Here is a 26,195-nt window from a genome sequence, read left to right as displayed (position 1 = left end):
GAAACTGCTTTGCCTGGCATTCCAGGCCCTTCCTTACCTTCCCAGTTCCATCTTCAGTCACTCACCTTTCAGTCAGTCCACACTGCACCCTTGTGTTTTCCAAACTGCCAATCCAAACATAGGATGTGCTTTAAAAAAAACCCAAAGTTTATTTTTTAGGATAGTTTTAGATTGCAGAAATTTTGCAAACAGTATTGCAGAGAGTTCCCATTTACCCCATCCCCAGTTTCTCCTTTTATTACCTTATTACACCAGTATGGTACATTTGTGCTAATTAACCAATATTGATATCTTATTATGAACTGATATCCACAATTTATTCATATTTCCTTAGTGTTTTTTTTTTTTTAATCTAATATCCCCTTTCTGTTCCAGGATCCCATCCAGGATGCCATATTACACTTAACTGTCATGTCTCCTTAGGCTCCCCTTGGCTGTGAGAGTTCAATTCAGTTCAGTCTCTCAGTTGTGTCCGACTCTTTGCAACCCCATGAATCACAGCACACCAGGCCTCCCTGTCCATCACCAACTCCCTGAGTTCACTCACACTCACGTCCATCAAGTCAGTGATGCCATCCAGCCATCTTATCCTCTATCATCCCCTTCTCCTCCTGCCCCCAATCCCTCCCAGCATCACAGTCTTTTCCAATGAGTCAACTCTTCACATGAGGTGGCCAAAGTACTGGAGTTTCAGCTTTAGCATCATTCCTTCCAAAGAAATCCCAGGACTGATCTCCTTCAGAATGGACTGGTTGGATCTCCTTGCAGTCCAAGGGACTCTCAAGAGTCTTCTCCAACACCACAGTTCAAAAGCAACAATTCTTTGGCACTCAGCTTTCTTTACAGTCTAACTCTCACATCCATACATGACCACTGGAAAAACCATAGCCTTGACTAGATGGACCTTTGTTGGCAAAGTAATGTCTCTGCTGTTCAATATGCTATCTAGGTTGGTCATAACTTTCCTTCCAAGGAGTAAACGTCTTTTAATTTCATGGCTGCAGTCACCATCTGCAGTGATTTTGGAGCCCCCAAAAATAAAGTCTGACACTATTTCCAATGTTTCCCCATCTATTTCCCATGAAGTGATGGGACCAGATGCCATAATCTTTGTTTTCAGAATGTTGAGCTTTAGGCCAACTTTTTCACTCTCCACTTTCACTTTCATCAAGAGGCTTTTTAGTTCCTCTTCACTTTCTGCCATAAGGGTGGTGTCATCTGCATATCTGAGGTTATTGATATTTCTCCCAGTAATCTTGATTCCAGCTTGTGCTTCTTGCAGCCCAGCGTTTCTCATGATGTACTCTGCATAAAAGTTAAATAAGTAGGGTGACAATATACAGCTTTGATGAACTCCTTTTCCTATTTGGAACCAGTCTGTTGTTCCATGTCCAGTTCTAACTGTTGCTTCCTGACCTGCATATAGGTTTCTCAAGAGGCAGGTCAGGTGGTCTGGTATTCCCATCTCTCTCAGAATTTTCCACAGTTTATTGTGATCCATATAGTCAAAGGCTTTGGCATAGTCAATAAAGCAGAAATAGATGTTTTTCTGGAACTCTCTTGCTTTTTCCATGATCCAGCGGATGTTGGCAGTTTGATCTCTGGTTCCTCTGCCTTTTCTAAAACCAGCTTGAACATCAGGAAGTTCACGGTTCACGTATTGCTGAAGCCTGGCTTGGAGAATTTTGAGCAGTACTTTACTATCATGTGAGATAAATGCAGTTGTGCGGTAGTTTGAGCATTCTTTGGCATTGCCTTTCTTTGGGATTGGAATGAAAACTGACCCTTTCCAGTCCTGTGGCCACTGCTGAGTTTTCCAAATTTGCTGGCATATTGAGTGCAGTACTTTCACAGCATCATCTTTCAGGATTCGAAACAGCTCAACTGGAATTCCATCACCTCCACTAGCTTTGTTCATAGTGATGCTTTCTAAGGCCCACTTGACTTCACATTCCAGGATGTGGCTCTAGGTGAGTAATCACACCATCATGATTATCTGGGTCATGAAGGTCTTTTTTGTACAGTTCTTCTGTGAGAGTTAGGATACAGTTTTTTGCTACTTCCTTCCCCTTCTCCAGAGATGACCTCTCCTCCTCATTTCCCACCAGCAAACTTTCATTTGACTTAAAGACTCGGTTCAAGTCTAAGCTCCTCTGAGACTCTTTTCCTGACCCACCTCTCCCTGAGCCTGGGTTTAGGGCCCCTCCTTTAGTTCTCATACTTACCAGCTATATTGCATGTATCTAGAACTTGTCTGTCTTCCTCTCAGATTGAAAGCTCCCTGAAGGCAAGGGCCAAGTCTGATATAGATCCACAGGTCCATCACATAGCACAGGGCCTGGCAAGGAGTAGGCATTCAGTAGGAGTTGTTAAAATGAAATTGAGTTCTCAGGTTGTACTTTATACCTCTCAAAGTCAAGGCCAGCATTCTCTATGCACCTCACCATGCCTGACCCTTCCCTTGGCCCCAGATTAAGTTTTACCGCCCCCCAGGGAACCTCCTCTGGACAGTTCTGCCCATCAGTGGCTGGGAGGCCTGGGCTTTCTCTCGGGTTAGCCTCTCTGGAACGGACATGCTGCTTTCTTACTTGCTGTCCTTTCGTTGCCCTCTGGACACTAGTCTGGTCAGATCATCTGGTATATCTGATCTCATTTGATCCTGAGAGGTCTTGTCATCCTCATTATATACATGAGGACACTGAGGCCCAGAGAAGTAAAGCATTTGTGCTTTATCAGAGGTCACATAGCTGGATTACATGAGACTCGAACCCCAACTTTGGTGACTCACCTCCAAGCCTGGGCTCTTCCCACTGGACCACACGATTTCTGCATATAAATACTGAGACCTAACCACAGCAATAGTTAAGTGCTGCCGTGAGCCATTCCAGGACACCCCAGCCTCTTCTGCAGGGACGGTACTAATAGGGCTTCAGGTTGCACCCACAGTGCCATAAACTGGCTGAAGCTTTCAGTTTTCTCTGCTGGGACTTGGGGAGGAAGAGATAAGGGAAATAAGAGAGAAGAGAAAGAGTGATTGGAGAAAATCAGAGGTGATTCTAAGGTTGGATTTTGTGTCCAGGCTCCCATGAGATGCCATTTTGTGGGGAGAGAAAACGTTCTCTCTGGCTACTGTCCTCTCCTACTGCTGTGTTGCTGTGTTAACTGATTGAGCCCAAGGCTGGCCTGGAAATTTACCACCAGCAGAGGCATAATTAGACCTCTAATTTCCTTCCAGGGAAGTTTGCTCAGGCAGTTAGCATCCCTGCTTTCGTGGATTCCTCTCTCTTCACACTTTTCTACAGCTCCAGCTCTCCGGGAATCCAAGGCCTGTCCTGCATATGACACCAGGGGAAGAACCACAGATTAAAAGCGCAAAGTGTCAATTAAATGATTGTGACTAATGTTGATTCAGAACTTTACAGCTGCCCAAGCACTATCACAACATTCATCTCATTTTATCCTCCCAACAACACCAAAGAAAGAATATTTGCTTTGCAGCTAACTAGTTGGCTCTGAGTTAGATCTGGTTCAAGGTCAGGTGCCAGGAAGTGGCAGAACTGGAATTTGAACTCAGATGTGCTTAACCCCCAAATCTAGACTCTTAACCACTGCCCCTCACAGAATCCACTCATTAATACTTACTGTGAAGTATAAATGCTGAAGCACAGTGAAATTAATGGGATGATGAGAATGAGGATTTTAAGTGGCTTCTTGGAGGAGGTGGTTCACCCACACTCCTGAGATGGAAACTAAAATGGTGCCAAGGTATATAATTAAATATATATACTTATTCCCAAAGGGATTTTTAAAAACTATTTTGATTTATTTATTTGGCCTTGCTGGGTCTTAGTTGCAGCATGTGGGATCTTCAGTCTTCACTGAAGCATGCAGCATTTGGGATCTTTAGTTGTGGCAGGCGAACTTTTAGTTGCAGCAAATGGGATCTAGTTCCCTGACAAGGGGCCAAACCCAGTCCCCCTACACTGGGAGCATGCAGTCTTAGCCTCTGGACCACCAGGGAAGCCGCTCCTAAAGGGATTTAAATGGCAGAGAGAGATTAGACAGAATGAAGAACTTCGTCTTTCATCTTTTCTATGCTGCTCCAAATTACTTTCCAGCAATTCAGTTAATCCTATAGAAAAAAAGCAAAGCAAAAAAAAAAAAAAAGAAGAACTAGAAGAGTTTGTAGTCTGGTGGAGGAGACAGTCACCTTGGCAATTCATACGTGATTTCATTAGAGAGAGGGTAGAAAAGGGCTTAGGAAGCCTGTGAGGTCAGATTGTCTGATTCAGATTTTTATCTAGCTATACGACCTAATGCAAGTATTTAACCTCAGGAACTTCATCTGTGAAATGGTTGTGATAATAGAACCTCTCTCAAAAAGTTGTAAGAATTAGCATAGTACCTGGCATGCCCTTATTCTCAACAAATGGCAATTAGTCATCACTTCTGCTTGTGGGTATTGGAGAAAATAAATTGGGAAGGAAGCATTTGAACTGAATTCTGATTGGTAAGTGGTGACAAGTTCAGCAGGGCAGGGGATCAGGCTATTCCAGTCAGAGGGGCCAGTATCAGAAAAGCAAGGAGACTTTGAAGAACACAATGTTTGGGACCTGGGGAACAGCCTAGGATGGTTAGAACCTGAGGAGAATGTAAGAGATGGCATAAACTTAAGGCAATGAAACTGTTAGATTAAAACAATCAGGAATAAATGTAACATTTTAGTATTCTGGAAGTCACTCTAGCACAGGGGTTAAACTCCTACCTCCAAAGTTTGTTAGTTTGGGCAAGTACTAACACATGTTGTGCCTCAGTTTCTTTCCTACCTGCCTCAAAGAGCTGATTGTGAGGGTTGATGAATAATGCAAGAAAAAAATGTTTGTCACACTGCCTAACACTTAGTAGGTAGTCAATTCATGCTAGCAATTATTACTCTTGCTATTGTTATTACTACTACTATTGCTCTTTACAGAGCTAGAAGGGGCCCTAAAAATCATCTAAAGATGGAAAACCCAAGGCCCAGAGTGTGAGGGGTGAGGTGGGGGAGCTGGTATTCATAAACCCACAAAGCAAGTTAGTGGTAGAATTGAATCATACCCAGGCCTCCTGACTTCCAGCCTGTACAATGTGGCTCCCTTATTGTCAGGCTGCCTCTGACAGGTCCCTCCTCCCTCTTTACATGATGGTCTCCCCTCCCTTGTAAATAAATTTCAAGGCATTTGCTTTGTAGAGCTGAGTGTTTATTCTATTTTTAGAACACTGTGGCACCTGTATGCAAATGATCCTCAGGGGACTTGTCTGCTATGGTGACTCAGGCCAACTCCCAAGAGAAAGCAGCTATGAGACCAAAGGGAAAGCCCAGCCCAGGGCAGGTTGGAGATCCTGGACTGTCTTTCTAAGTTAAGTCCCAGAAGTCCTAGGGAGTTCATTCTAGCCTATTAGCTGCCCTGTATATATTAACTCCCTATGTCTCTGTTTAGAAATGAGTTCATAAGTGGGTCCCTGGACCAGGCTTTAGCCCAAGGTTTTGTCTTTGGCTAAAAAGGTTTTAGAATGTCATGTCAGAAGGTACCATGGAAGCCAGGCTTGTGGACATTTACATTTATTTAGCTTTTGTTGGCTCAGGTTCTGGGAAAATATTTCTTACTATCAGGAAAATGGAAGTAATTGGGGATTTGGAGAGAGAAAGGTTTATCTTTCTCTCAGGTTTGTCTTTATCAAGACCACCTGATGGTTTTGCCCTGCTGAGCTGGAGAGAAATGGGACTCATGAGATGACAAGGAGGAGACAGCAAGGCCTCAAATTCATCTCCCATAAAAGTCAGTGTCCCGGTGTCCCCTGGCCCTTGGCATAAGCAGCAGTTTCCCCATCCTCAAAAGCCTCACCATTTAGCACACACTTACTGAATGTCCCCTACACAACAGGTTGGGTGCGTACCTGTTAAGTCACTTCAGTTGTGTCTGACTCTTTGCAACCCTATGGACTGTAGCCCTCCAGACTCCTCTGTCCATGGGATTCTCCAGGCAAGAATACTGGAGTGGGTTGCCATGCCCTCCTGTAGGGAATCTTCCCAACCCAGGGATAGAAGCTTACATCTTAGATGTAAGATGTGTCTCTTCCATCTCCTACATTGGCAAGTGGGTTCTTTACCACTAGCGCCACCTAGAAGCCCCCTGTGTTGGGTGGGTACCACTAAATCCCTCAGTGGTTCCCTGTTCTCTTCTGGACAGTGTCCAGGTGCCTGGCATTCAAGGCCTCCATGATCTAGTTCCAGCCTCACTTCCTATTTTAAGTACTGTGTTTTGAAAATTGAAAATGTTATCAATTGTAAGGTATATCCTTATTTCAGAGATGTTAAAATGTGAAACAAAAAAGGGCATCTTAGAATCCATATAATATTGTACTTTACACTTCAGTGAAAGTGGAACTGCTTATACTTTCCCCAGATGCCATGCTGTTTTAGGCCTATTTTTTTTATTTTTAGCTGTTTATAATGGAAAATTTCAAACATACACTTAAGTAGGAAGACTAAGGAGTACTTGAGTACCATCATCCATCTACAACAATGATCAACTTATGATTTGTCTTCCATATTTTTTCCCATGTTTCCTTCTCCCTGGACTATTCATAATAATAGCAACTGCCAGTGTTCATTATGAGTTTAGTTTTTCTTAATTATAAAAGTTAATATATGCTCATTAGAAACACTTTGAGATTATATACAAACATAAAGAAGAAAATTTTACTGCCACTCTGGTTGGTTTCTTTTCTATGAATTTTCAACATAATTGAGGTCATGATGTATATTCAATTTTATATCTTGTCTTTTTAAATGTAAAGCTATGACATGAATACAGCTAAAGTTGTTAGAAAATCTTTTTAAATATATTTTTAATGACTTCATAGTATTTTACAAGCAAAATGTACCATATCTATTCATTAATTCATTCATTAACAGTATTTGTTGCATTTACCATATTTTGGTCACTCTGAACAGCAGCAAAACAATGAGGTACAAGTTCTGGCCTCTCAAAGTTTAGTTGTTCTCTATTGTTTGAACATTTAACTACTTTCCAACTTGGGGCTGTTATGGATCACATTGCAGTGATCAGTGATCATCTTTGTATATAAAACTCTTCCTCAGTTTCAGATTATATCCTTTGATAGACTTCCATTAGTGAGATTCCTATTGTACTCTACCTTTGCCAGCATCGAATATTATCTTAGTTTATGTTTAGCTAATTTAATAGATTAAAATGGTATCTCATTATTTCAAATGGCATTTCTCTGATTACTTATTGAACAATCATCTATACATTTATTAACCATTTGTTTTCTTCAAATTGTCTGACAAGGGTCCTATTTTTATCACCAGCCATTTCTTAATATAAAACCTAACAATCATTTCCTTTTGCTTGCTGTTACCTGGGGATATATTAAGTATAATCTTGTTTCAAGCTTCTCTTTTTTTCTCCTGGCCCTCTCCCACACCACTTCTTCTCCCATTTCTTCCTGTCTTGAAGGGGAGTTGGGTGAGTCACTGAAAGGATACAGCAGGTGGCAAATTAAGCAGATTCCCTAGGGAGACTCCTCAGACTGCTCTGAATAGTGCTGATGTCAATTGGGAGGCAAAAAGACTGAAGAGGAAATGGATTGGCAACTCTAATGCTAAATTTGTCCATGCAAAAGCACTGGGGTGTCAGGGATGATTGTTCTTTCAGCAGGCATCTTTAAAATACCTGCGAGTGCCCAGATCTGTCCTGGGTACTGATGAGGGCTTAGTAACTGGAGAAGACACAAATGAAATAGGTCTTACTTAATAGTCAACTATGTACATGTCTAAGGCATTCAGACTGAATGGAGATGTCCAGCAGACAGTTGGAAATTTGTATCTGAAACTCAGAATTAAGGGGCCCAGGGGATAAAGAGCCAGTTTAGGAGACAGGAGCAGGAGGAGGTGCAGGGGAAGCACTGGTGAAGTAAGGTTTCATAGAAACTGAGGTAAGGAGGGGTTTTGAGAAGAGGAGCAAGTATGGGGCATGTCATCTTTGTTATCTGAGGCAACAGAGAGATAATATTCCCCAGCTTTCTCTCATTTATTCATTCCTTTGTTCATTCAGTATTTTTGGAATACCTGCCAGGTGCCATGCCTTGCTCTAGGTTGTTGCTGAGGCTATAGAAATGAAAGGCATGGCCCTGAGTCTACAGCCTACATGAGATGTAGATGGGAGTTGAAACAAATCCCTGATATAGATTCTATGATCCATTCATTCAAGAATAGTTATTGAAGGGACTTCCCTGTTGGTTCAGTGGTTACGAATCCACCTGCCAGTGCAGAAGACACCATTCAATTGCTGGTCCAGGAAGATCCCACATACAGTGGGGCAACTAAGCCCATGAGCCACGACTGAGCCCGCCTCGCGCTAGAGCCCCTGCTTCACAACAGGAGAAACCTCCACAACGAGAAGCCCGGGTACGGCAGCTAGAGAGTAGTTCCCACTCACTGCAACTAGAGAAAGCCAGCCCAGCACGGCCGAAAATAAATAAATAAACATTGAAAACCTAAGATATGCCACGTTCACTGAGGAGCAATGAAAGGAACCACTATATCTTTAGTTTATCTGTGGGAAGTAAATAGTGCCTATATCTTAGTGGAAATCATTCGTATCTGTGAGAGGCTTTGAGGGTTTTGTGTGAGATCAATGCCCAAAATAAGAATGCAGGGTATTCACCTCTCTCGGGCTGGATTTCTCACCTGTAAAATGAGGGAGGTGACCCTATAGGTATCATATGTATCATCCTATAACCTCCCAAAGGATTTTGCCACATGTGAGGTTAGCTTCCCTGCTAGACTGAGAAGTCTGAGGGCAGAAATCATGTGGGTCTTATTCACTGGCACAGTGTAGGCTCAGTAAATGTTTGTGGAATTGATTACTCTCACATATGTAATCAATTCCACAAGGGCTTTCTAACTTGAAGGTTCTGTGTTCTCCTATCACTAAAATAAAGCTCAGGTATATTCTGTGAAGGTCCAAAAAAATGATGATGGATTTTGATATTGGATCCCTAAGAACTTCCCAGAATAGGTGCCCTTTGACCTGGACCTCAAAGGTTAGATAGGAATTATGGTGGGCAGGGAAGTGCTTTTGAATACCCAGTCCTGGGTTCCAGTGACGTCTTTTCCTGCCCGCTGTCCTCAAGGATCACTACCTGTGACTGAACTCCTTGGACTCCAATCTTCTTATCTGTAAATCAATAGTGACAATAATTCATGGTGTGCTGGAAAGAATACTGGAGGTGGAGTCAGAATATTTGCATTTGAGTCCCAGCCTAGTCAAAAAAATAAGCAGCTGTAACATCTTAGGAAAGTCACTTTACCTCTCTGAGTTGCAATTTTGCTACATGCAAAATAAAGCAATCAAGACTGGATGAGCTCAAAGACTGGTTTCTTCTGACTCTCAAAAGTTTGTATCACAAGGTCATTGTTAGAATCCAATGAGATGATACAACAAAAATGCTTATAAACTGTAGGGTGCTCCAAGTGTGGTCTATACTACTGAGGACAGATGGGTGTAACACCAAGCCGACACTAAGGGGACACTCTTTCCTTTCCTCAATCCTTTGATTCTCCTTGGCTCCACCGAATGTCCCTGAAAAGCTGTCTCCTTCTGCTTTCCTCCCATTCCTATGGGACATGATGCCCCATCGCTCCCAGGTGCTACAGAATACAAAGGGCTTGGAGTTTGGCAGCTGTGGGTCAGGGCGTAGGATGAGGGGAGAACCAGCTCAGAAGCTCTTATTACCTGCCTTCCTGGTGCTCATCATCCCCCCACCTCCACCCCCATAACCTCACCTGGAGGGAATGAGCTAAAGAGGGGCAGGAAGAAGTTTGACTGGCAAGCATGTATATAATGGGGCAGGATCCAAGCAAGGACAGAGGCCCCAGAGATAACCTCTTCCTAGCTGTGTGACTTCCTAAGTCTGTCACTGCTCTGGGCTTTCCTCTTTTGTCTCATAACTTGGAAAGGAATCAGAAAGAAGAGGGGACCCTTTTCTCACAGGTGATTTTCCTACCAATCCTGAGTTTCTAAATGAGTTTTCTGTCCTTAGCACAGAATCAGCCTTTGAGTTTCATTCACCAGCATTCTTATTAAGTGCCTACTATGTGCTGGGTGCTATAACTGAGGACCTGGGATTTAATTTAGCTTTAAATAAATATTGGGTCTCAGAGGAGACAGATGAATAACCCAGTAACTTTAATAAATGTGATACATGCAATGATCTAATGCCAAACAAAAGAGGGCAGAGAAAGAAGTTACTTTGTCAGGGGAGAGGAGGTCAAGGACAGTTCAGAGGATGTGACCTTGAATAAAGTTGTGAATCATAAAGGAGAAAGGGGATTTCAGGCAAAGATCAGCGTATCAGATTAAGGTCCAAGGGTGTGAAGGAGCAGTGTTTGGAACACCACAAGTAGTTAGGCAAAGCTGAAACTCACTGGTTCAGTAGAATGGGAGGGAAGGAACTGGAAGGGAAGCCTGAATCAATCCTGAAGGGTCTGCTTTCTACTGAGATGCTTGTAGCCTATGAGGTGGCCGGTGGGAAGTGAAGGGAAGGATTTAGACCAAAAGAGATGAGATTTAGAAAGACCCATCTGACATTCATTGTGCTCTATCAGAAATGTTGCAGTCACTCCCAGAGTTTACCCTTTCAGTCCTTTTCAAATATTTATTGGAAATCTCCCTGCCCCCTGTGCCAGTGCTATGCCAGGCACTGAAGACCAAAGAATAAGCAAAACCAGACACCTTGTTCTTATGGTCCTTGCAGTTTGGCAGGGGAGACAGTCTTTAATCAAATAATTATACAAATAAATGCAAAATTACAGTGAGGATGAGTGCTACAAAGGAGAAGTACATGGTGCCAGGAGAGGATGTAATTGTGGCATTTGACATTGCCAGGATGGTCAGGGCAGCTTCTCTGCTGAGCTGAGCTGAGCTCCAGAGGAAGAGTGTTGCCTCAGGGAAAGGTACTAGAAGGCTCTGTGGGAATGGCCTCTCCTGCTTTAAAGTCCCCATTCAATCCATGTTTCTCTTTACAGTAAATAGACACTATAGAGTTTAAGCAGGTATGTATAATAGTCAACCTTATATCTTCAGGACCTAACCAACACTTACCACATAATCAGTGCCCAGTGAAGATTTGGGAAAAAAAGAAAGGAAAAGAATGAAAATCCTTTAGGCACTTTAGATGTTTGGAGATGGCAGTACCCTTCCTCAGATCTGCTTTCTTGCTTCAGCTGCTCGTCCCATGACACTGTTTCAAGTTCCTGTCACTGTTCTTTCCGGTCATCCCGTTTGATTGTGGCTCCTGTGACAGGTGATTTGAAACATCAGGGATGGGGTCCAGTGCCAAGAACATTTGTCTCTTGGAGCCAGAAGACCTGGTTTTATATAAGCCTCTTTTCATCATTCACCTCTACAAGTCTCAGGTTTGTTTGTTTTTTTTAATATGGAATGGAGATATTGGTTCTTCTCTCCTAGGATTTCTCTGGGAACTAACTGAGATAATAAGAAAAAAATACTTTGTAAACTCTAAGAGCTAAACAAACATAGGACTTACATATTTGGAGGGCTGAAACATGAGTGAAAAATTAGATTTATTCTTTGGGTCCCCAGAGAACAGAATTAAATCAATGGACAGAAATTACCACATGCAGCTTTCAGCTCAACAGAAGGAAGATATGCTGTAATACTCAGAACGGTCCATCAGTGGAGTGGCTGCCTTTTGAGGTGGTAGGCATCTAACACTGGGAACACTTAATGCAAGTATGCTATAGAAGGAATTCGTTTTTTAAGTAAGTGGGTGGATTGAGTAACTTCTAAGATTTACTTTTAATTTTAGAATTCAACAGTCTGATAGTTAAGACACGTGGAGGAGCTGGGAGAGGGCATATGTGGCCAAGAGAGTACATGAACAGACATATGGAGCAGAAATGAGTATTGCATGTGTGGGTGACAATATGGAAATTCCAGAAATGGTGGATCTGTGTTGGACCAATGATTCAGTGGAAAATAAAGAAGGTAACTAATATTGGTTGAACACCTGTGTGCCAGACACGTGACTCCAATTAAGCTTTGTGGGTGATTTCCAGCCCTTTCCTATGGTGGAGGAGAGACTTAGGGAAACTTAGACATGGTTGGAGGTTCTCCTGTCTGGAAGTGGGCTGGGTCCTATCCTGAGGAGCGGAGAAGAATTCAGAAAATACAGTCTGGTTGGGCTATAAGCTGTGTAAACAATACATAAACTTTTGTCAAAACACAGAATTTCAATCCTGACTCTACTTCCTTATAGTTTGTGCCTCTAGCAAGTTACTTAAACTCTGGGACCCTCAGTTAATTCACATATAAAATGGGGACTCAAACTTGTCCTGCTTCAGGCTGATGTAATAGTTAAGATGAATAACCTACAGCAAAGGACATTCTGGGAAGAGCACAGGCTTTGGAATCAGACCTAGGTTTGAATCTCAGTCTGCCATGAACTGGTTACAAGATCTTAAGTTTTCCTTATCTTTAAGTACAGATAACAATATTTCAAGGCTGTTTGGAAAATTAAGTAAAATAGGAAAAGTGCTTAGCATAGCACCTGGCACTTAGCAGGTTTTATTTGGTTAGTACAAATAATAAGATCCCATATATGAAGCAATATTTTTTTGTGTGAAGCACTTATTGAAGTGCCTGGCACATAGTAGGTGTTCAGTTGATGTTATCTCCCTTCTCTCTGGCCCCCGTGTCTGTCAGTCACACTGACAGGGCTGCTGGAGGCCAGGGCAGTGGCTTGCGTATCGTCGTGTCCAGTCTCCAGCATAGTGCTCTGCCCATATAAGAGCTCAATGAATGTCTGCTTCGTAGAAGTGAATCAATTGCTCTTGATGACATGATCTCCTTCTTCAAGTAGACAGTGAGTCATGCCTCTTTTTTTTCCCTTCTTCCTGTCTCCTCTTTGGTTCTATTTCTGACTCTCATCAGTGGGAGGGGAATCAATGTTCATCAAAGTGATTTTTAAAAATAAAAGAGAGAGGGAGTTTCAGGAGCGATTCTCTGGGCTACTTTCCATTGAGCACAGGATAGTGAGAGCTGGACTGTTGTTTCCAACCTTGCTTTTCTTTAGGTGAAAAATAACAATATTGACAGTAATAAGCACAGCTACTATAAGCTTTATTACACACCTACTATGTGCCTGGCACTCTCCCAAGCTCTATGAATATATTATCTCTAATCCTCACCTCATGCGAAGAGTTGACTCATTGGAAGACTTTGATGCTGGGAGGGATTGGGGGCAGGAGAAGAAGGGGGCGACAGAGGATGAGATGGCTGGATGGCATCACTGACTTAATGGACGTGAGTCTGAGTGGACTCCGGGAGTTGGCGATGGACAGGGAGGCCTGGCGTGCTGTGATTCATGGGGTCGCAAAGAGTCGGACACGACTGAGTGACTGAACTGAACTGAACTGACCTGAATTCTCACACAACCACTTCAGGACTGGTATTATTATTTTGCAGACAAATACTATTTGATTCCACTTATAGGAGATACCTAGAATAGTCAAACTCATAGAGTCAGAAGGTACATTGGTAGATGCCAGGGGTGGGGGTTTGGGGAGGGGGAATGGGGAATTCATGTTTAATGGGGACAGAGTTTCAGTTTAGGAAGGGGATGGGTGATGGTGAGAGTTGGCCGACAATGTGAATGTACTTAGTGCTACTGAACTGTAGAGTTAAATATGGTTAAAATAGTTTTATATTATGTGACTTTTACCACAATAAAAAAAAATTAAAGAAAAGGACTGATATTATTGTCACCACTTTATTAATGAGGAAATTAAGCCTTAGAAAAGTTAATAATACAAGGGACAAATACTCCTATACTTGAGTACCCAGTATGAGCTAGACATTTAAAAAAATCTTACTTAATTACAAACACCCTACAAAGTAGGTATTATTATTTTCATTCAAACTGTGAAGAAACTGAGCCTCAGAGAGATGAAAAAACCAAGCCATCCAAAATCACACAGCTAATGATAGGAAAAACTGCAAGTCAGACCAAAGCCTGCTCAACTTTTAATTCATCCATTCCCTTTCTGTCTGTCCATTTTCTGCTCTTTGAGGGAAGCTTCATATTGAGGGGCTTCCCAAGTGGCTCAGTGGTAAAGAACCAACCTGCCAATGCAGGAGATGTGGGTTTGATCCCTGGGTTGGGAAGATCCCCTGGAAAAGGAAATGACAAGCCACTCCAGTATTCTTGCCTGGAAAATCCCATGGACAGAGGAGCCTGGTAGGCTACAGACCATGGGGTCACAAAAGAGTTAGACACACTAAGCAACTAAACAATGACAACAACAGCAAATCATATTTAGACCCTGAATGGATGCTGCCCTGAGCAGGTCTGAATGAGAGCAGGGTGGCCCATGGCATGAGACTTGTTCAGTCCTGCTGAGCAGACCCTGGGAACCTGGCCCTGCTCTTAGGGCTGACTGTGAAAGGACAAAAACAATGCCTAAGTGGCACCCATGCTGTATAAGGAACTGTTCCAAGCATTTTGGATATAATAACTTTCTTAATCTTTGTGGTAACTTTGTGAAATAGGTATTGTTATAGATGTTATAGGCCTATTGTTATAGACCACTTTATAGATGAAAAAACTAAGGCCCCAAAAGGAAAATTGCCCCAGGAGAGAATTATCCAAAAGTGTGAATACTAGGACACAGAAATCATTGTGAATCATTTTAGAAGCTGCCTATCATTGTCACAAAGTTAGTAAGTGCTAGAATAGGGGTTTGGAGAAGGCATTGGCACCCCACTCCAGTACTCATGCCTGGAAAATCCCATGGACAGAGGAGCCTGGTAGGCTGCAGTCCATGATGGGGTCACTAAGAGTTGGACACGACTGAGCGACTTCACTTTCACTTTTCACTTTCATGCATTGGAGAAGGAAATGGCAACCCACTCCAGTGTTCTTGCCTGGAGAATCCCAGGGACAGAGGAGCCTAGTGGGCTGCCGTCTATGGGGTCTGCACAGAGTTGGACACGACTGAAGCAACTGAGCAGCAGCAGAATGGGGGTTTATACCCAGAAGTCTAACTCGAAAGACCACGCTCTTAACCTCAAAACTATATGGCCTTTTTGTTTAGCAAGTGGTGATTGAATCCCTAATGTGTGCCTAGCCCTGTCCAAGGCACTGAGAGTGTAGAGGTAAAACTAATTCCTTGTCCAGGCTTATTTATTATTCTATACCAGGATTTCCAATTAACTGGGCATCAGTTGAGTAGCAGGATTCTTTGTCAAAGAGATGGAGCACAGGTCCAGACTCCAGGTAGAGATGGAAGACTGGAAACTGTCACAGAGAAGTGGTACAATGCGGGTGGAGTGAGGAGAAATGAGACCTGCTGGCAGTGCAGTTGCTCAAAAATCCTGCTTGGGCCTTTAGATCCCTAGTCTGGACAGGTGGCTTAGTTCTAAACCCTATAGAACAAGATTTGAGGCCTGAGCCTGTACACTGGTAGAAAGAGTCTCATCTGTCTCGTTGGCTCTGAGGAGTTCAGGAAGTAGAGGTAAGAGCTGCTGCAGTGGTTCATAGGTATACACACACAGAGCTTTTGTGTAGATATAACAGGAGTAGCTCTCTAATATTAGTGCCTAAGATTCCTGTGTTAGTGTTTACTCACTCACCCTCACTCATGCACACTCACTCATCCATCTCTTCATTCATTTTTAAATTCACTCATCTACTCACCCATTCTACACTACTCATTCATGACACCCATCTACTCATTCATTCTACACTACTCATTCATTCTGCACTACTCATCCATGAGCTGGATACAATTCTATTTGCCAGAACTCTTAGGGAGAAGTACTGTATGTGGTCAGAACCAATACTCTGATAAGCTGCTTGAAGTAAAGAGTAAGACACTCCCAAACCATGCTCAACAAACAGGAGATGGTGACTCAAATGCTCTTCCATGATGGTGGATGTGTTAAATGCAGACTTTGTTTTGCTGAGTAATGTGCAAGTCTGGGTCAGAGCTGAATTGCACGGGACATGAAGAAGCTGAGCCTTGCCAAAAAAATAACTGATCTGTTTGCCATGTCTGTAAGTCACCCCTTAAATACTTGTTGAATCTATTTCTACTCCATCTCCACTTCTACCACTCTAGTTCAAATACATCTTAGGTCTCACCTGAGCCATTGCAAAGATCTCACCAACCAGCCTGCCTGGTTGCCATCTCTACTTCCTCCAGTTTGTTCTCCACGTCACAGTCAAAGTGATTTTTCTAAAGTTCAGATAAAATCATGTTAATATCCTACCTCAAAATCTTTGATCCTAAAAAGATCAAATTCAAATTCCATAGCATTGTGTTCAAAGCTCTTTCTAGTTTCATTGCCTACTCATTTCCCACAATTCCTTAAGTTCTGGAGTAGTCATGGGAAAAAACTCTTCCTTATGTCAAAATACCTTTCCTTCACTTCTCTGCTTGAAAAATTCTTATTTAGGAAAAATCCCTGTTGTCTTCCTTCTATTACCAAGTAACCACATCTTTAGGTGATGCTGCTGGACTTGGTAGAGATCCCCTCCATGGGAGTGGTTATGCCATCCACCACATTTCCCATTCTCCTCCTGGGCGTTTTATAGGATTGTGCTTTCTTGGGTGTGGGCATGTGACTTGCTTTGGTCAGTGAACAAGAAAAATGGAAGAGCCAAAACATGACTCACATATTTTCTTTCCTTCTCATAGCTGCTCTGTCAGTCTTTATCCTGGAACGAAGCAGACAAAGAGCAGAGCACCCAGCCAACTCTTAATGGATATGAGAAAATAGTGAAAGATAAAACCTTGTTATTGAAGCTGCTGAGATTTTGAGATTGCTTATTATTGAGTAACCCAGTCTATCCTAACTGGTGCACTATCTCTGCTTTGACATCTTTCATAGCTATCCTAAATCACCATACTTCTACTTTATCTGAATTGTGTGACACATTTTCTGTCATCACTTATTTGATAGTGATGACATCGCTAATTATTAGTTTGGTGGTATGTCTTAGCCACCTCTATACTTTTGCTGAGCTTTCCTGAGGGCAAGGATGATGCTTGTTCCATTTCTGTATCACACAAATTATGATTCATAGCCAAGGCGAGATACTGAAATAGGTTGTAGGTGTCAGACAGACAGTTTTGAATCCCGATTCTTACATTTGATGGACAATCTCTGGGAACCTCAGTTTTCTCAACTGTAAAGTGGGAGTAATAATATGTACCTTACAGGGTTTTTCTAAAGTTTATGGACAATAGATGCAGCATATGTACTAATAATGGCATATTATAATTCTTTTGTTCCCTATTTGTTTTTAATATCATTACGGGTAAGTAAGTAAGTAAAGTCGCTCAGTTGTGTCCAACTCTTTGCGATCCCATGGACTGTAGTCTACCAGGCTCCTCCCTCCATGGGATTCTCCAGGCAAGAGTACTGGAGTGGGTTGCCATTTCCTTCTCCAGGGGCTCTTCCCGACCCAGGGATTGAACCTGGGTCTCCAGCATTCCAGGCAGATGCTTTAACCTCTGAGCCACCAGGGAAGCCATTACGGGTAGTGTTCAGTAAATGTCTGTAGATAAACCTTTCATTGACTGAGGTATAATGTTATGTGCATCAGACTTGGAATCAGAAGTCCTAGATTTAAGACATAGCTTTTCTTTTTAAATTTACCCAGCTTTGTGTCCTTGGGAAAGTCACTTACCCTCTCTGCAGTTTTGCATTCTCAACTATAAAATGTAAATACTGATCCTTACCTCTGAGAGACTTTTTGTAAAATTTAAATGAGGTAATATATGAGGAATCTTTTATATGTGCTCCAGTATCACACATCTAAAACTGTAATGATAAGACTGATTGGTCCCTGACATGAGGACTGTGTGGACATTGTGAAGCACCCCAGAGTATTCCATTAACGCTTTATTGTGGGGTTTGGCTTAGCTTGTTTGTGTTTGTCTTTCCAACTAGACTGTGAGCTGCTTGAGATAAAGAATTGTCTTAGTCATATTTTTTATTTTTAGTGAAAATGTTTATTTCTCCTTGTATAAATAATACATGTTTAGCATTAGAAGACAATAAAAATACCTGAAAAAAATGAAAATCCTGATAATTCTTATCTTTCTTACAGAGACAGACACTATTAACCTTCTGATGTGTTTCTTTCCAGTTTTTTTCTCTGCAAATATTATGAAGCTGACATTACATTGCACATACAAGCATTGTTCCATCTTATATAAATAAACACATAACCATTCTAAAGTTGGATATATGTTAATGATACTTTTATACTATTTAAATAGATTTGTAACCAAAATTTTTATGCATAAATATTAATGCTAGTCTGATTTTCTATTTTTGTAAAAAAGTTTTTAGAAGGAAAAATTTCCATGTCAAAGGGTACAAATATTTTTAATACTCTTGAGACTTCCAAATTGATTTCCAGAAAGACTGAACCAAGTTCCATTCCCACAAACAAGGTGTAAGGTTGTACATTTTACTACATCCTTGTCTGTAACAAGAATTATAATTAAAAACAAAGAAAAATCTTTTAATATAATAATTATCTATTTACAGTTCTTTTGTGAAATGTTCTTTCCTCCTGCTCATTTTTCTACTGGGATTTTAATTATTTTCTTATTAATTTCTATGATGTTCCAAAAACCATTTTATTATAGTCTCCAAGTACAAGATAAATAATAGATGCTCCTTAAATATACTTTGGATTATTAGTTAATTGTCCTAGGAACTTTTTAGAAACAAAAACAGACTTTCTATGAGGCTGATTCCTTCCTTTTCCCACCTAGGACACAGCTGGGCAGGAGCGGTACCGGACCATCACCACAGCCTATTACCGTGGAGCCATGGGCTTCATTCTGATGTATGACATCACCAATGAGGAATCTTTCAATGCTGTCCAAGACTGGTATGAGATTCATTCATTCATTCATCCATCAGATTGTTCATGAAACTCTAGCATGTGCTAAGCCCTATGCTATGTGTTAGGGAAAACCAGATGAATAAGACATGGCTCCTGTCTTCACAATGTTCACAGGTGAGCAGAGAGGATAGATCAGTGAGCAGGCAATGACAATATCCTGTGACAGGTGCAGTGATGAGAGTGTTTCTACCCAGGCTGTAGAAACCTAGCTTGGGGAGTTAGGGGATGTGTCCTGGAATTGCTGACATACATACTACGGTTTGAAGATGGACAAGAATTGGCCAGAGGGACAAATGGATAAGAATGCTGCAGAAAAAGAGTACAGATGTGCAAAGGCAAGAAGGTAGGTGAGAGGGTAAGAAGAGCAGAGGTCGTGAAGGATTTTATATGCTGGGGTAGGGAATTTGGATTTTATTTGTAGGTGAGGACATTTGAACCGGGAAACAACAGGTTCAGATGAGTGTTTTAGGAAAAATCATTCTGGACAGAGTACTAAGTGAATCCACATATTGTTTTCCTATAAAGTTTATCCCTTGGCTGGGGGGTGGGGGTCAAGTTCATAACAGTTCAATATACAATAGAATCTGACACAATTCCCTAGAGGTATAGCCCAACCTCTGGGCCTCCAAGCCCCCAGGCCACATCCCCATCGCTTGCATTACTGCCTGAACTAACCCCCCCTAACCCCAATCCTGGAAAAACTGCCTTCCATCAAACCAGTCTCTGGTGCCAAAAAGGTTGGAGACTGCTGACTTACTTCTTTCTCCCTGGAAAATTACTCACAAGGAGAAGGGAGCATGAAGAGAAGGAGAGGTGAAGAGGGAAGGCCAGGACTGGGTGTCCCTATTCAGTGGAGAGGATAAGAATGTGGAAGATGGAGAATCTGTGCCTGGTTCTTATCCACAGTCAGAGAGGCAGCACAGGCCGGGCACAGCACAGCAGTGCTGGCTAGTGCCAAGCTTGTCTTCTGCTCTTTTTCGCCCAACAGCTACCCTTTCAAGACTTCGCTTCTGCCAAGGAACAGTTGCCATGACTATGTGAGGCACCATTGGTTCCTTGGAGCCTTGAGCTGGGAGTGACCTTTCAGGCTGCCTACCTCCACTTTCCAGTTCTGAACAGCAGTCTAGGGTGCCACCCACATGCCTGTCACACATGTGTTCTCCTTCTCAGCCTCTTGGTCATTCCCTTCTTCCTCCTTTCTCCCTCTTTCCTTTTAACAACTCCTTTTCTCCGCCTTCCTTTTTTTCTTTCCTCCCTCTTTTTTCTCTTCCTCTCTCATTATACCTTTTTTCCCTCCTGTTTTTTCCTCTTTCTTATTCTCTCCCTTCCCTCCAGTCATGACTTTTCTCTCCTCCTCCCTTGTCCCCTCTCTCTATCTCCTCCCATCCTCACCTCCCACCATGAAGAGATTAGCTCTTGCTTTAAGTATCTCCACACTGCCCATTCCCTGCCAGCCTTGACCTCCTTTCCTTTCTCCATCAGTCCCTGTTCATCCTGCCTCAGGAACACAGTGACTTTAACACCTGGTGACGATTCCTCCAAGAATAACCTAAGTTGCTAATCTAGGAGCTGAGAGTGGATGGAGGCGGGAGGAAGGAGGAAGATGACAGAAGAGTGGCATGGGAGGCACAGGGAGTTGGCTTCAGGTCCCTGCCTTGAGGCTGAAGACTGTCTGTCTTTTCCAAGCTCTGACCTTCAGTTTTGCCTCTGGGAAACTTGGTCCCAGCCTAGCACCCATCTGCCGTCAAAACCTCAGTGCCCAGCACAGAACCTGGCTCTCTGTAGTTTTACCACAAATGGTGGTTGACTGAATTCCATCCATTGAGGAAGTGGCTTTTCACCCTTAAAGAGAAGATGGGTAGTGAAATCAGCTTGAGGAGCAGGGTTGGTAGTTGGTCCAGTCTGCAGTTAAGGTTGAGTTAGATTGAATGTCAGTATCAGGATAGGATCAGAGTTTATTTAGATCTGCTTCAGGATTAACTATTTGCTGGCTCCTTCCTTCATCAGACATTCACTGACTTCTCTGTGCTCTATGCTGGGCAGGGCTGGTACCACAAAGATGGGGCTTCCCTGGTGGCTCAGTGGAAAAGAATCCACCTGCCATTGCAGGAGACGTGGGTTTGATCCCTGGTCTGGGAAGATCCCACATGCTGTGGAGCAGCTAAGTTCGTGCCCCATAGCTACTGAACCTGTGCCCTAGAGCCTGGGAGCTACAACTACTGAGCCCATGTGCTGCAGCTCCTGAAGCCTGCACTCTCTAGAGCCTGTGCTCTGCAACAAGAGAAGTCACGACAACGAGAAGCCTGTGCAGGGGATTGAAGAGTAGCCCCCACTCACTGCAACTAGAGACAAGCTGGCATAGCAACAAAGACCCAGTACAGCCAAGAATAAAAAATAAATACATAAATAAAATTATATATAAAAAAGAATAAACCTATCTCTGCCCTCAAGGAGGGACATAAATCCAGCCAAATGTAATAACAGATGCCACAGTAAAGGTGTAGGGAAATAAAAGGGGGGGGTGGTAACTGTTCCTACCTATGAGGTGTTGGGGAACAGAGTTAGGCTTGCTTCACAAAAAATGTATGCTCAATATAAAGGTCTGGTTTTATTTCCTCAATTTGAAAGTTTATTTCTCATTATAGAAATAACACGTGCTCACTTTCAAAAACTTGTCGAGAAAAGGTTTTTTTATTGGCCACAACGTATGGCTTGTGGGATTGCAACCTTGTTGAAGGGGCTTCTGTGAGCTTCTTGGGGTCCTTTCTGGCCTAGGAGGGTGTTGATAACACAGTCCTCTTCCTGTCTCTCTTTAGGGCTACTCAGATAAAGACCTACTCCTGGGACAATGCCCAGGTAATCCTGGTGGGGAACAAGTGTGATATGGAGGAAGAGAGGGTTGTTCCCACTGAGAAGGGCCGGCTCCTCGCAGAGCAGCTTGGTATGTGCATGACATATGTGGGTGCATGTGTGCACTGGAGTGGGGCAAATGGAGGGAATAAGTGTGTGTTTGTATTTGGGACATTAAGGATGTGCTGTGATCCTGAATTATGTGCATATGTGCTCTGTGTGTGTCGTTTCATATTTAGGGCATATACATGTGGGCTTCATGCTAATGAATTCTAGATAATACATTATTTATGATACATGTATATTTTGTTATACTGGATGTATAAATAAAATTTAAATATATGAAATCTTTTTTTTAAACCAGTTCCTTCCACAAAGGATTTGAGGTATCTTATAACACTGTCATAGTATATCAACCAAAAAATGAGACAATTGGAGCAAAGGGAAAAAAGGCAAGAGTAGGAGAACATAAGAGAAGGCCAGGGGTGAGATAACTATATTTTGTAAGTTTTCGGGCAAGTGCAAGAGCTGGACTGAAATAGTCATTTTGAGCTTCCTAGCAGCCATTGCAAAGAAAACATAATCAGTTACATGGTTCAGAGATGGTCCTTAAGATAGAAACAAACCCATTATTCCAGAGAAGCATTGCTCTCCACTGACAACTGTAGACTGAGTGTATGTATGCTCAGTTGTATCTGACTCTTTGTGACCCCATGGACTGTAGCCTGCTAGGCTCCTCTGTCCATGGAGTTTTCCAGGCAAGAATACTGGAGTGGGTTGCCATTTCCTTCTCCAGGGGATCTTCCCGACCCAGAGACTGAACCACGTCTCTTGCATTGGCAAGCGAATTCTTTACCACTGAGCCACTTGGGAAGCCGGGCAACTGTAGAACAGACTGTATATGCTGAGTGTGATGATGTTCTTAATATCAAACATCCTTTATAGCAACTACAACACTGAATATCATAGGCTGTGTCTTACAATTTCTGTCAGTGTAAACTGATGTTTTGTCACCAAAATACAATTCACAGCAAAAGTGACTGTATGAAGTCACGAAACAATGTAGATTAAACATGCTGCTCAATGATGCTCTTTTTCCAAGGTTAATGCACCTTGATCCTTGTGCTCCATTGAGACCCAGGTGTCTCAGGTATGTCTTAGTGGCCACACAGCAGGACACCTACCTACACCTGCTTAAAAGAGAAGCTTTTCTTTTCCCTATTGGGGTTTAATATAGGCTCACCTTAGATAAGTCTTCTTTTAGAAGAATATGTGTACTGCTTAACTTTTAGCCAGTCTCCCTAAGTATTTCTCACAACCTCAGTGCTGTAAGTATTAAGGAGAAGGGAGTTTAAAGTTATATTCTCTGCCAGTTTCTGAAGTTCAGATATTTGGGCTGGTAGGTGGGTAAACTGTGTAATATACAAGTGTGAATTTGTGTTGTATATATTTGTATTATGTATATTACGAGGACATGTATAGTGGAGTGTCCTATACTACTTTCTTCCTTCCTTCTCCTTTTCTCCAGTGTGGCCTGGAATAGAAATCAGCACACTGAAGGTGCTTAATAAATAGGGAGGGTGGGCCATTTGGCTCTTGATGGTTCTTACCCCATCACAGGGCCCATAGAATGTGTCTATACCCATTTCCATGGTTCACAGGACAGTAAACATGTGGCGAAGCCCACACATGGGTGACCTCTGGCTATCTTATGCCTTCAGCCTGCTGTCTCCGAGATGCCCTGCACTTTCCCTGGACGAACAATGCCACTTCTGTTTGAAAGACTCTTTTTTATCCCCCATCTCCCACTCTTATCTAGCTGTTGAACCCCCACTCAACTTTCAAAACACACCTCCCCCAGCTCTTTTCTTGGTTCCCCCACTTAGAGTACCCTATGCATGCAACAGTCACAGAACCCATCTCCCTTGGGTGCACTTGTTTCCTTATCTGTCTCCAGAAAGCTTCATGAGGACAGGAAATGAGTCTTGTTTATCTTTATACCCATAGTGCCTGGCATATGGTCTGGCAGTGAGTAAACACTGTAAAAATATGTTTTGATTAAAATTTTATGGAGTCAATTATTTGGCTATTTCATTTTACTTCATTCTAATTATGACTTCCTGAGCTCCTACTCCATGCCAAGTACTGTGCTGCAAAATAGGCTATGTTCCCTGGTCTGAGACAGAAACTGTGATAAGCCAGGTGATCAGTGCTGTGATAGAAGGATGCGCCAGGGGCTGTGGACACAGAGGAGGCATCTATTCAGTTTGGGTCAGAGAACGTGAAGCCCATGCTGAGTCTTTTTTTTTTTTTTTAAATTAATTTTTATTTGAGTGCAGTTTGCTTTACAATGTTGTGCTATTTTCTGCTGTACAGCAAAATGAATCTGCCATACATACACATACTATCTCCTCCCTTTTGAATGTCCTTTCCATTCAGGTCACCACAGTACATTACAAGGGAGTTCCTTGTGCTCTACAGTGTGTCCTCATTAGTTATCCATTTTGTGTCGTATCAAGAGATAACTCATTGAAAAAGACCCTGATGCTGTGAAATATTGAAGGCAAAAGGAGAAGAGGGCAGCAGATGGTTAGATGAATTTGAGCAAACTCCGGGAGATAGTGAAGGACAGGGAAGTGTGGCATGCTGCAAGCCATGAGGTCGAAGAGTCAGACACTACTTAGCAACTGAACAACATCAATAGTGTATATATGTCAATCCTAATCTCCCAGTTCTTCCTATCACCTTCCCTTCCCCCTTGGTATCCATGCATTTGTTCTCTACTTCTATGTCTCTATTTCTGCTTTGAAAGTCTTTAAAATATTTTTAAAATTTATTTTATTTTTGGCTGCACTGGGTCTTTGTTCCTGTACTTGGGCTTTCTCTAGTTGCGATGCTGAGCTTCTCATTGTGATGGCTTCTCTTGCTGCTGAGCATGGGCTCTAGGGTGCTTGGACTCAGTAGTTGTGGTACACAGGCTTAGTTGCTCTGCAGCATGTGGAATATTCCTAAAGCACAGATTGAATCCCTGTCCCCTGCATTGGCAAGTGGATTCTTAACCACTGGACCACCAGGGAAGTCCCTGATTTGCAAGGAAAACAGAGCTGGAGGAGTCAGGCTCCCTGACTCCACATTAGGCCTTGGAGATAAGTAGGAGCGGTCAAGTGAGGAAGAAAGGCAAGGACATTACAGGCATGGGGAATAACACTGGCAAAGGCAAGGAATAGCCCTGTGTATTTCAGCTCAGTACAGTTGCTCAGTCGTGTCTGACTTGTTGCGACCCCATGAATCCCAGCACGCCAGGCGTCCCTGTCCATCACCAACTCCCGGAGTTCACTCAACTCACGTCCATTGAATCCGTGATGCCATCCAGCCATCTCATCCTCTGTCGTCCCCTTCTCCTCCTGCCCCCAATCCCTCCCAGCATCAGTCTTTTCCAATGAGTCAACTCTTCACATGAGGTGGCCAAAATGCTGGAGTTTCAGCTTCAGCATCAATCCTTCCAAAGAAATCCCAGGGTTGATCTCCTTCAGAATGGACTGGTTGGATCTCCTTACAGTCCAAGGGACTCTCAAGAGTCTTCTCCAACACCACAGTTCTAAAGCATCAATTCTTCGGCACTCAGCCTTCTTCACAGTCCAACTCTCACATCCATACATGACCACAGGAAAAACCATAGCCTTGACTAGACGGACCTTAGTCAGCAAAGTAATGTCTCTGCTTTTGAATATGCTATCTAGGTTGGTCGTAACTTTTCTTCCAAGGAGTAAGCGTCTTTTAATTTCATGGCTGCAGTCACCTGTGTATTTAGGGAACCATAAATCACTGGATTGTGTGAGTCTAGAGTAGCGCTTCTCCAGTTGAGAGAGTCATGTCACTGGGTGTTCAAGATAATTTAATGTATATATTTTGGTGTATATTAGGAAAAAATATAATTAGCATCTCAAGCCTTTAAGGTTAAATAAGACTTTTTAAAAGGTGAGTTAATTTTATATTAGGAAAAAATATAGCCAGCATGCCAAGCCATTATGACTAATGTTTTTAAAAGGTGAGTTTGTTAAACATTTATTAGGTATATACCAGGTGCCAGGCCCTATTCTAAGTGTTTTAAAGTAATACTCATTTAATTTAAAAGTACCTAACTTAATTTAGGTACATTTCTTATAGAGATGAGAAAACTGAGGCACAGAAAAGTTGAGTAACTTGTTTAAGATCACGTAGCTAGTAACAGGTAGAGTCAGAATTTGAATTCAAGTAGTAGTCTGGCTCCAGAGCTGGACTTTTAACCACTTAACCTCACTATACAGTGAATAGAATAATAATAGGTA

General features: G+C 42.4%; 1 protein-coding gene and 1 non-coding gene across 2 annotated transcripts in view; one reads left to right on the top strand and one right to left on the bottom strand.

Annotated features, from left to right (window-relative positions):
- RAB3B (RAB3B, member RAS oncogene family) overlaps positions 1-26,195 on the top strand; it is a 72,651-nt gene that overhangs the window by 28,803 nt on the left and 17,653 nt on the right. Inside the window, exons 3-4 of the mRNA XM_069591428.1 lie at positions 18,884-19,002; positions 21,834-21,958. Coding sequence (XP_069447529.1) covers positions 18,884-19,002; positions 21,834-21,958 — 244 coding nt within the window. The remainder of the gene's footprint in view (positions 1-18,883; positions 19,003-21,833; positions 21,959-26,195) is intronic.
- Positions 17,552-17,623, bottom strand: TRNAS-GGA (transfer RNA serine (anticodon GGA)). The gene has a single exon. It is a non-coding gene; the product is annotated as a tRNA-Ser (tRNA).

The sequence above is a fragment of the Ovis canadensis genome, chromosome 1, assembly GCF_042477335.2.
Source record: "Ovis canadensis isolate MfBH-ARS-UI-01 breed Bighorn chromosome 1, ARS-UI_OviCan_v2, whole genome shotgun sequence".
NCBI classification, from domain to species: Eukaryota; Metazoa; Chordata; class Mammalia; order Artiodactyla; family Bovidae; genus Ovis; species Ovis canadensis.
The sequence above is the reverse complement of the archived record's forward strand: the minus strand, read 5'-3'. Positions and strand labels throughout refer to the sequence as shown.